Here is a 12,140-nt window from a genome sequence, read left to right on the forward strand (position 1 = left end):
CCCTGGTTCCATCCCATGAACTGGGGATAAATCTCATAACTGGGAAATGAGCTTTTTTTTTTTTTTTTTTTTGCGGTACGCGGGCCTCTCAGTGCTGTGGCCTCTCCCGTTGCGGAGCACAGGCTCCGGACGCGCAGGCTCATCGGCCATGGCTCACGGGCCCAGCTGCTCCGCGGCATGTGGGATCTTCCCGGACCGGGGCATGAACCTGCGTCTCCTGTGTCGGCAGGCGGACTCTCAACCACTGCGCCACCAGGGAAGCCCGGAAATGAGCTTTTCTTGACTGTTTTAGGGTCATTGGGAATGTACAGCCATTGCTGTTAACTCTTATAAGATTTTCTTCTTTGCTTTGCGGTGTGGTGTGGTAGTTAAGAGCGGGGGCTTTTGGACTTTAACAGATGAGAGTTTTTGGATTGTCTACAACCTAATGGCTTCACCGAGGTATTTCATCTTTACGTTTGCATTTGCTCATTTATTAGATGGAGCTATAATGCCTGTTTCTAGGACTGCCACGTAGGCTTGTGAATTTCGTGCCTTGTCCATGGGTCCCTGGCTGAGGGGGCTTGTGGAGCCTGAAACCCCGACCACGCTCTGCTCCCCAAGCCTCATACCTCTGTGTAGGGCCGTGCATTCCCAGAGGAAGGAACCTTTTCATTCATCCAAGGACTCCATTTGCTTGCCAAGCCCTGTATCCTTTCACAGGATTCTTGTGAGGATCATTAGAGATACTGCACGCAAAACATTAGGCAGAGCCCCTGGGACGAAGCTATTTTATTTTATTTTGGGATGGGGAGGCATGGCTGCTAACCTAGGTCCACCCACCCACTGAAGGAAACACACAAAGCAGTAGAAAGACTCGGGTCAGAACATGCCTTTCGTGTTTCTCCTGGATTCTGAAGGCGATCCTGCCGAGGCTGTGGTTTCTGGAAGCTTCATTTCTTCCTGCCTTGTTTCTCTTGCTTTAACTTACTTTCTCAGCTTTGACTTCTCATCTGCCTGACTCTTCCACCTGCCACTTGCATCTCCCTTCTCTAGTTGCCCCCGGACTGGATGCCCCGCACATCTGGCCCCTGGCCCTCTTGGGTCTTTGGTCCCGTTTACCCCTCTGAACACATCTGCTACGTGCAGGGCCTGGGATGGACCATGTCAACCCTGCCGACCCTGGCTCCTGGGCCTGCACCCCATCAGCCTGGCCCTGCAGGTCCTCTTGCTTCGCAGACTGTTCTTTATTTGGAAGCCTTTTAAACGAGAGGACTTGGCAGGGGAGAGGGAGGCCTTGACAGCAGTCTCGCAGAAGAGCGTTCAAGACTCAGGGTGTTCTGATGCCCAGGAGTACTTCTTTCCCTCCGGAACTTCGGAGCAGCCCCCACCCCGTTCGCTGGCGTCTGTGTTGTCTCCTAATGTTAGGACTCGAGCTAAGCCTGATTTTCACAGCCCTGCCAGTCTGAGCCCAGCCCCTTTTCACTGTACCTTCTGAATTTGCCCCATATTAGCAAAATTTTCTTGCCAGAAGGGGGCCTTCTCTTGGCCTCCCTGGGACGGCTAAGAACTCAGAGTCTCCTGGCCTCAGATGGTTGATCGGAGGAGCCAGTGGCTGTGTCTGCTGGCTTGAGCCCCGCAGACGCGGATGCAGCCCGGTTCCTGCTGTCAGCTCTGGCAGAGGGTGACCGTCCAGCTGTTCTTCCCAACCACATACAGGGCTGGGTTCGGGCCCTGGACTGTCCAGCCGATGATGAGAAGGCAAACTTCGGGAGGCAGGTTGAGGGAGAGTCCTGGGGAGCCTGCCATCCTGTGACTGCGGCGTGGGGATCCTTTCTCATGGGCACGTCTGTACTCACTGCGGAGAAGGACCACGTGCTGCAGGTCCTGGGATCAAGGAAGAACATTGTTAACGCCCGAGGTCCCCCACCCTCATCCCGTTCCCTTGTAGTCGCTGCCTTCCTCAGGCTAATGACCATTTGTATTTAACACAGTTATTTTGTTTTTGAACTTTATAGACATAGAATCGTACTGTACAGTAATTCTTTTGTGCCTGGCTTCTTTTGTTCAGATGATAGGTGTGAGACTTGTCCATATCGTTGTGTGTTTTTGTGTCCTGTTCATTCTCCTTGCTGTATAATATTCTGTTGGGCAAACGTATCAGAACGTGTTCACGCATTCGGTTGCTTATAGCCATCTGGGGAGCTCCCGGTCTGCGGGGTATTACGGACAGTGCTGCTGTGAACTTGCTGTGTCTTCCAGCCCGCAGATTCCCATCTGTGCTGGGCAGGTACTGCGGAGCAGAGCTGTAGGGTCACAGGGCAGGGCCGTGCTCAGCTCTGGCAGACGCTGCCAAGCCACCTGCCAAAGAGGCTCCACCTGTGCACATCCCACCAGCACCATGTGAACGTTTGGAAAAACGTGGAGGAATCCCAACACTGGCATTTTCCCTCTTTTTCGTTCTTGCCATTCCCACGAGTGTGCAGAGGTATTGCATTGCGATTTCATCTGCATTTCCCTGATGATCTGATGCTTAGGGAAGCTGAACACCTCTTCATATTCTTATTGGTCACTTGGGTACCTTTTTTTAACCAAGTATTCCTTAGGTCTTTTGCCCATTTTTCTGTTGGATTTTCTGCCTAATTCTTATTGAGCTTTGGAAGTTTTTCATGTTTTCCAGATCCAAGTCCATTGTGGGATGTAGGTATGTCAGTATTTTTCCCATTCACTCACTCACTAGTGTCTTTTGATGAATAGAGGTTCCTCATTTTAATGTAGTAGTGCACGCCAATTTTTAGAGTAATATCCTGTACAACAGTTAATGTTTATTGCTTGCTGACTTGTGTCCTCGTATACCTTGCTCATTTAACTTTCACACTGATATATTTTTCAAATGGGAAAAATGAAGCTTAGAGAAGCTAAGAGACTTTCCCAAGTTAGGAAACAGCAGAGGCCAGGTTCTTGTCCAGCCCTGCCCACTCCAGAGCCTGTGTCCTGTGATCTCTGCTGTTCCACAGAAGGTACCAGCTAATATCCATGGGCACTGCTCAATCCTCCAGTGCCTTTCGTTTGGGTTGTACATTGTTTTTCAGTTAAATTAGTTGCCAACATTTAACAATTAGGAGAAATACAGTTTTCCCGCTTTTTTTTTCAGAAAATTGTAAGATCTGGTAATACTGGTCTCATTTTCCCACATGTCACCCTGGGCTGCTGGAGATGAGTACCTACTGCTCCCCATAGGTGGACATGAGCCCTCTAGTTTTCCGCTGGAGGTGCTTTGGTTGGTCCTGCCAGGCCTGCTTCAATCATTCATGTTTCCTGCCTGGCTCCTGGGGGCATCTGAGTTTTCAGCCCTGCTGTCCTGTTTCCCTTAAGTGACATAGTTGGCTCTTCATCCTTCTCTGTTTCATGTGTTCTTACCTTCATGCATTCTGACCTTCCTGTCTCCCTTTCCCAGGTATCGAGGCTCTGTGCTCAGGCTCTCTGTCCCCCTCTCCAGCCAGTAGTGTTTTTACGGGTAAACAGAGTAGTCCGCTGCCCATGTGGGGCAGTTGGAAGAACACCTCAAAATATTCTACCCCTTCCTTTAAGAGGTGAAGGCGTTGTGTCTCCATAAAGCTTGGAATGCAAACATTTTCCTGGAAGAAGTGATAAAGTATCCCAGTAGGCTTTAATTCGTCAGATCGGCTCCTTAAGCAAAAGCCTAAGAGGCAATGGTAGAGAAGATTTGTAGACAGTACAGGTTAGGAGAGTGGTCAGGGAAATCTTACGTCTCTGAGTGGCTGGATGCCTCGGATGGGATGCTGTGATGGGAAAGCTTCAGAGCTGGAAAAAAGCGTGAAGACGTTGTGGGGGATGGGGGATGGATGGGTAGCTAGGTGTAGTTCTTTTAGAACTTAGCAAATTTGCCCTGGGCATGTCTCCTGCTCATCCACTTCCTTTCCTTCTTGAAATTCCTCCTAGAAGTCAGTATAAGGTGGACATTAAGAGCTGGAATCTCAAGTTAGACTCACTGAATTTGAATCTTGTCTTTGCTTCTTACTGGCTGTGGGACCTTGGGTTAGTCAACTTTTTGTACTTCAGTTTCCTCATCTATAATTTGAGGATAATAACATACTACCTCTGAGGGTTGTGAGGACTAAAAAATAAGAATATTTATAATGTTCTTAGAATGGAGCTTGGCAAATAATTAGCCCCCGATAAACATCAGTTACTGTTGCTGCTGTTGTTACGTTGGCACAAGCACCAGACACAGAGGGGTCAGGTGCCAAGAGGTCAAATTCTTGCTCTGTCAGGCGCTGGCCACGTGACCTTAGACAAGTCTGTGTGTCCAGGGAGTGTCAGTGTTCTCACCTGGAAAAGATGTTGGGAGAATGAAAAATGAGGTGAAACAAGACAATCAGGATGAAAGCACCGGGCAATTTGTGTTTATTAAGTCTCATCTGTCTCCTCCCTTCTCTCTTCCCCTCTCTTCTGCTGGAGATGGGTAATGGACTAGTGGAGAAGGTGAGGTGAACACCCTTGAAAAAACAACTAGTATTGTCGCATTCACTAACACGGAAGATAAGGACTGTAGTGGTGTCTCTTTTTTTCCCCCCAAGATTGGTAATTTGTGTTTTATCCTTTATTTTCTTGACCAGTCTGACTCAATATTTATCAATTTCATTGATCCTTTCAAACAACCAGCTCTTGGTTTCATTGATTTTTCTCTTTTCAATTTCATTTATTTCTGTTCCCCCCTTTACTATTTCCTTCCTTCTGTTTGCTTTGGATTTAATTTGTTCTTTTTCTACTTAAAGTGCAAGCTTAGATGATTGATTTAAAGCTTGCTTTTTTAGAATGAATATATGTATATGTATAACTGAATTACTTTGCCGCACACCTGAAAGTAACACAACATTGTAAATCAACTATACTTCAATAAAAGAAATCCTAGATGAACTTAAAAAGAAAACTTTCTTATTTTAATACCAAGTATTCAATGCTATAAATTTCTCTCTAAGTATTACTGGCATTCTAAGTATAATGGCATTCCACGAATTTCGATATGTGTGTTTTTATTTTCCTCAGTCAAAAATATTTTCTGATTTTCTTTGTGATTTCTGCTTTGACCCATGGGTTATGTAGAAGGATACTGTTTAATTTCCAAGTATTTGGGGATTTTTCCAGACAGCTTCCTGCCATTGATTTCTAGTTTAATTCAGTTGTGGTCATGGTAGAACATTTTTATTATTTCAATTATTTTAAATTTATTAGATTTCCTTAATGATTCACAATATGGTCTATCTTGGTGAATGTGTGTTGCAAAGAATGTATTTTCTGTTGTTGTTTGGTGGAGTGTTGTATAAATGTCAATTCAGTCAAGTTGGTTTGAAGTGTCTTCTGTATCCTTACTGCTTTTTTGTACTGTCAACTACTGAAGGGAAGTGTTGAAATCTCTAATTTATACTGGAGGATTTGTGTGTTTATCCTTTCAGTTCTATCAGTTTTTATTGCATGCATTTTGATCTATGCATTTGACACATGTATTTTACTGTATGTGTTTTGGATTATTAGGCCTTCTTAATGAAGTGACCATTTTATCATTGTTTGATGTCCCTTTTTATATCTGGTAATGTTCTTTGTTCTGAAGATTATTTTGTTTGTATCAGCTTTCTTTTGATTAGTGTTGGCATGGTATATCTTTTTCCAGTCCTTTACTTTTTTCTATATATGCCTTTATATTTTAAGTGGGTTTCTTGTACATTTATATTTAATGTAATCATTAACGTATTTGCTTTTTTTTTTTTTTTTTTTGCGGTACGCGGACCTCTCACTGCTGTGGCCTCTCCCGCTGCGGAGCACAGGCTCCGGACGCGCAGGCTCAGCGGCCATGGCTCACGGGCCCAGCCGCTCCACGGCATGTGGGATCTTCCCGGACCGGGACACGAACCCGTGTCCCCTGCATCGGCAGGCGGACTCTCAACCACTGCGCCACCAGGGAAGCCCTCACGAAAAGTTTTGATTTAACAGATTTTGTTGTTAGGGTGGAAGCTACATTTCCTGGCAGTGTCTTTATCCTAAGTGGAAGCAGCATTCTGGTGGTGGATACATAGATTTTATTTGTTCCTCTTATTCTCTAGTCCTTCCATCAACGGGTGGGCTGGGTTCCCATTTCCCTCCTGTGGTTTATATCGGAGGCTCGTGAGAAATAGAATATACGTCTCCTCTGTGGGTTGTTTTTTCTCGTCAGGCATCCATCATCAATATCCATCTAAGGGAAAAGGAAAACCCCTTTTCAGAGGCTTTATGTGGTCATTTACTAACTTTATGAAGTGGGGAACAAAAAGATATGGGTTCGTACCTTTTCTTTTTAAAAGAAATCATTTTTTATTTTAAAAGTAATTCATGAACAAAATAGAGTTAAAAAATGCAGAAAGATAAAAAAAAAGAAATAAAAACCACCCATAATCCCATCAGCTAAAGAAACCATGACTCATATTTTATCGAATTTCTTCTAGTCATTTTTCTATGAGTGCATCTTTGTTCGTCTGTATATATCAGTATACATGCCCCCAAATTTGTGTGTTTTGTTTAAATAAGCTAGTTTCAAAAAGGTGTGTTTTTCTGTGGGTCGAGTACTATGGCACTCATGAAATGCCGATATGTTATTCATGTTTGTCTGGTAAAGATGCCAAAACGTGTGGCATTTTCTTCAGTTCGCTGTTAGTGCTGGATTCCTTCCTGCAGCTGCTTTACATGAACAGCCAGGACAGGTGTGTATATGTGATTCTAATGGAATGTGATTCATTTCAGAAAAGACCAGTTGTTGATTCCTTGTGCTGAGGTCCCCTGTTCCCCATGTAACTTTTGTCCCTTTCCACTTTTTTCAACCCGTTCTCAGGTTTAGAGCAAACAGAAAGAAGGAAACTCTATGGTCTTCTCAGTATGTTTTGTTTTCTTCCTTTTCCAGAAAATATTTTGGAGAAAAAATTGGACTGTACTTTGCCTGGCTGGGATTATATACATCCTTCCTCATCCCATCATCCGTCATCGGGGTCATCGTGTTTCTTTATGGATGTGCAACGATCGAAGAAGATATTCCCAGGTGAGTTGGTTTTAACGGAAAAGGCTCAGTTCTCACGTGTCAGTCGTTTGGAGTTTCACCCCAGTTGCAAGTACATTGTACATTTCAGACGCCTCCTTCCAAAGCCTCACCCTTTGTCCTTCTCCTTCCCGCTTTCCTTACCACGCAGCAGGTCACTTGTCACTTCCCTTTTGAGAGGTCTGGGAGCAACAGATTCTGGGAACAGCTCAGAGCCACGCTGGGTGTGGCCACTTCCTTTCCTGGTCAAGCTCTTCTCCAGGACCAGGGTCTGATTGGGCAGGATCTGAAAACTGATGAAAAAGAAATCATGCCTGAGAAAAGCTTTTTTTCCCCTCAATTTCATGACTTTTTCCCTTTGGTTTCCCAGATGACCCAAGGCAGGAAGTGTTGAGTGGTATTGGATAGAGGTGGCATCTATGCGGTCAGACGCTGCTGGGATAAAAAGCTGTGAGGCTGTGTCAGAAGCAGGCAGCTCTGGAGCTGAGGAAGCCTCAGCTGTGGCTCAGGATGTCAGAGACTGCAGGAGGCGACAGGCCCCGTAGCGGGGCTCTTGGCGACCCAAGACATGGAACAAAGGTTGATCCTGATGGAGAAGAGAGATCCTACAAGAAAATAGGGACTTAAAAAGAGCGTCCTTTAGGACTGAATGTGTTACATAGTAACTACGTGACTGGGTACCTCACTCTCTGACTCTTGGTTTCCTTGGCTGTGAAATGGTCATAATGACGCCTACTTCATGGTGGCGTTGTGAGGACTAAAGTTGACAGCGTCTGGCACACAGCAAAGTATTCATAAATTATTGTTGAATGAATCAATGTATGTGGAAATAGAGTTTGAGACACTTAGCCAATATTTAGAATTTAAATCTCTTGCCATCTCCAGAACTGGCTTTGCAAACGGAAGCATTCTTTATGCATTTTACTTTTTTTTTTTTTTTTTTTGGCCATGCCTCGAGCCATGCGGGATCTTAGTTCCCTGACCAGGGACTGAACCCGGGCCGTCTGCAGTGGAAGCGGGGAGTCTTAACCACTGGACTGCCAGGGAATTCCCTCATTTGTGTATTTTAATACTCTTTCAGTTGCAAGTGATAGAAATGCATGTGAACTAACGTACGCAGATAAAGGGAATTTATCCTCAGGGTTTCGGGGGGCCCTCAGGGGCCCCAGTGGCAGGCACGTGGCTAGCCCAAGGGACTATGGAAATAGGGACTCCTTCTGTTTACTGCCCGTCTCTGGTTATATCTAGTATTTATTTGTTTCACTGCAGAGTTTCTCCATTGGATGTAGACACGGCTGCTTGTAGCTCATGGGTGTCATACCTGAGAGCTTTATACTTGATTGGTCCCAAGTGAAGAAGTCCTGTTGACTCCTTTTGGCTTAGGTAGAGGCTCTGGGTCAGCCAGTCGTGGCTTGGGGGCAGTAGCCCGGGGAATGGGGACACTGGGCAGCCTGTGGGTGTCCGCGACAGTTGGGGTTAGGGATGGGGGAAGTCGGGGCCACCCTGAAGAAATGGGCAAGAGCTGTGCTCTTTGAGGAAAGCGTATCCACCAGTGGCAGGAACCAGGTGATCTTCCATTATGTCACTCTATAGAAAAGCTCTTGCAGGTTAGGGACACTGGAGATGGCCGTGTCAGTAGTTAGAATAAAGCTCAGTACCTTGGTATGAGAGACAAGGGTTTGGATATGTTTGTGTATAAAAACCGTGGTGTCATCCGTTCAGGGTTCGGGACTGGCGTTCTGGGACCTTTGTCACAGGACCTATGACTTCCGGGCTCTGCCTCGCGCAGCACGAGGGAAGAACGAGTACTTACCAAATTCCTGGTCTTAGTTGTACCAGGCATGGTGCTAGGTGGTTTCTGTGTTTTGTTTCTTTGATCCTGTAGAGATCAGTGTTGTCAGTAGGTATTCTCACCTCAGAGAGAGGGAGACATGGATGCTACCTGAGGTCGCTTGTCCAACTGCAGCAATTAATAATTGTCAGGGTTGTGATTTGAGTTCCACCTGCTCCAAGGTCTTTGCTTTTTCCAGTAAGCAGTGCAGTCTTCCGGAGGGCTCTTACCCTCCTCTGCAGCCCAGTTGCTCCAGCTGGCCCCAGTTGGTTCAGTCTCAGAAGAAAACCCGGCTCAGTTGCCCCGTTGTGATCCCTGGGGAGCTGGGCCTCAGGTTGATCCAAGCTGAGGACTCCATACCACGCACCTCGAACCAACTCAGTGCAGCGGGTAGGGCATCTGTGTGCTGGTTTACGTCAGGACTTAGAACTTGTGCCCTGGCTCTCCACACGGGAATGCATGTGACGGTGACCGCTGCGGCTGGAAATGACCATGGTCTACACAAGCTGCAAAGTCATTTATTTATGCACATGCATGGACACTCATGTGCGTGCGGGTTTAGACGCGTGTAAAACGTGATCTTTATCATTGCAGACATCCTGGAGTGTGCGATGTTTTACGAACTGTGGATAGCAGCCCATTAATGGATTATAGAATCAATGTAATCGTTACCTTTTAAATGAACTAGAATAAGGTAGGACAGAGTAGAATGAAACATAATATTAGTAGTCATCACGAGAAGGAAGTATCAGAATTGTTTCATGACAGTTATTTTAGCGATATAAGTGTTTTTATGAGGAGCAGGTACGTATATACTCGCATACTGGAATCTGTGGTAAATTTTTTTTAAACTGTTTTTTTAACTTTCTATAACAAAAAAGTTTGAAATTGGCTGCTATAAAATTTGAAAGTTTGGGTGCCAGTTTTTCAGAGTAGGGTGGGGCAAATCAAGAAGGTGGAAATAGAAAAAGTTAAGCACACTATGAAGACGTTTTTGAGAACTGCTTCTTAATCATAATTGTATGTCTATCAAAAGTCCAAGCTCTACAAACTACCAATCCTCATTAACAGAGGAATAGCCTCTAAGTCCCAATACTGAATCCAAATGAATTCGTACTCTTCTAGGGTCTGTGTCGATCAGCCACTCCTAAGCGTGATTAAAAACTTGCACTCTTCCCGGGATTATTATAAAGGTTTCTAATTTTGGCATTAAGCCTGGAATTTAGTATCTGTGTATCACTTTAAAAAAAGCTTTATTTTGAAAACAGTATAGATTCACAGGAAGTGGTAAAGATAGTGCAGAGGGCCCAGGGCACCCTTCATCCAGTTACCGCCAGTGATTACGTCTTATATAACTACAGTACAGTATCAAAAACCAGAAAATTTACATCACGTGGAACTTTAAATGGTACCTTTTATCGCCAAGAACTTTGATATGTGAGACACAAGCGTCACTTGTAAATAATAATTCCGTATGTGCACGATATATCTATAGAAGCTTCCTTGACTCAGCAAGGGGTTGGTTGCATTTGTTCTCCATTTGCTTACACGCCTAGGAAAGACTGGAGCATTTTTTTAAAGCTAATTAATCTAAACCATATTTTCAAAAATTGGTCAGTTTAGACCTGAGACCTTAATAGCAGATGTTCTGTCTGAATTTCCTGAATAATTGCCTCCCTTTGTGGCTAGTACAGCTCTGTGTCGCCTGACCTGTGAGCAGTGGGTCACTCATTGAGGACACCACCCACTCTGGGGTCTTGGTTCACCTGATGGTCAGCCCATTCATCAATCTTCTGCTTCGTAGAGAAAATGATAGATTGAAGAAATACACCATTGCATTTATAGCCACTGTTACTTCGAACTGGGAATCTGTGGTGAAGGCAGCTAGTGAATGACCCAGACCTGACTTCAGTTCTAGGGGAGGTTCCCCCATCTTTCAGCTTGTCTAGAGGCAGCCTCTTTCAGAGACTACAGAGTCCTTTTAATGTCATCCTAAGGCAGAATTTCTCCAGAATTCTGTTCAAATTGCTTGCATCAAAAAACCCAAAAGATGAAACAAAAAACCCCAACCCAATACACGTAGAGCATTCTGACTTCAAACTGAAAAGATGTGATGAGTATCCATGTACCACGGCAGCCATTTTGTACAAAATGATTGGCAGTTGACTGTGTTCTGATTTTAAAACCAGTAATGTACACAGCCCTTAAGTTTCAAAGTGTGCCAAGTTGGTGGCTAATACTTTTTTACTTCTGACCTTTTAGCATTGACTAGTTTTGTTTTTGTTTTTTGTTTTTTTTTTTGCTGTACGCGGGCCTCTCACCGTTGTGGCCTCTCCCGTTGCGGAGCACAGGCTCCGGACGCGCAGACTCAGCGGCCATGGCTCACGGGCCCAGCCGCTCTGCGGCATGTGGGATCTTCCCGGACCGGGGCACGAACCCGTGTCCCCTGCATCGGCAGGCGGACTCAACCACTGCGCCACCAGGGAAACCCAGCATTAACTAGTTTTGATTGAGATTAGGTGTTCTAGGATTCCACCCCCTTCTATGTGTAAAAAAAAAAACCCTCCGCAGCAAAGATATGAGAAGGACTCATGTCTTCTCAGAAATGGCTTAGAAGCAAAGCTCTTTACTAGGCTTTGTGCAGACCCACTGTTTTCCACGTGAGTCTGTTTTCTAAGAGGTACTCTCCTCTCCAAAAGCAGCAACTCCTCCACCAGGCAGCCAACATGTGTCTGACCCAGAAGACTTAAAATGAACCTTGCTCTCCAGTTACCAACAAGCGCATGCCCAGGTGAAGCTAGCACGGCTGAACTTATTATTAAGAAATTACTATTTAATATTGTCTATGTGAGCGCGTCGCCGCTCTTGACACTTGCCAATGGAGGAACTGGGATTTATCCTCGGAGACGTAGTTTCCATTCTCTCACACAGGCGGCCTCCCCTGCCGTGACTCATTAAAAACAAGCCTGAAAGCTGGGACTTGACAGACAGTGACAGCCCTCGGTGAAACCTTTCGACTGCTTAGCGATGGGGAGCTAGACGCAGGCATCCTGCCGGCTTCTGGGTTTCATCTAATCCCGGGCTTCAGCACCCAGGTACCAGCTCCCTCCGCCGGCAGCGGCCTCCGACTGTACCGTGCTCGGTAGCGCCCTCTGCTGCCTGTTTCCGGAGGAAACCCAGCTGTGGTTTCAGCCTGGGGTCCCCTGCGGCCCCATCACCGTGGCTCCAGCTGCTCTGTGAGAACAG

The 12,140-nt window shown here is 45.6% G+C and overlaps 1 protein-coding gene across 1 annotated transcript in view; it reads left to right on the forward strand.

Annotated features, from left to right (window-relative positions):
- ANO2 (anoctamin 2) overlaps window positions 1-12,140 on the forward strand; it is a 318,066-nt gene that overhangs the window by 136,897 nt on the left and 169,029 nt on the right. Inside the window, exon 10 of the mRNA XM_060305839.1 lies at window positions 6,932-7,066. Coding sequence (XP_060161822.1) covers window positions 6,932-7,066 — 135 coding nt within the window. The remainder of the gene's footprint in view (window positions 1-6,931; window positions 7,067-12,140) is intronic.

This window comes from Globicephala melas, chromosome 10, assembly GCF_963455315.2.
Source record: "Globicephala melas chromosome 10, mGloMel1.2, whole genome shotgun sequence".
Classification (NCBI taxonomy): domain Eukaryota; kingdom Metazoa; phylum Chordata; class Mammalia; order Artiodactyla; family Delphinidae; genus Globicephala; species Globicephala melas.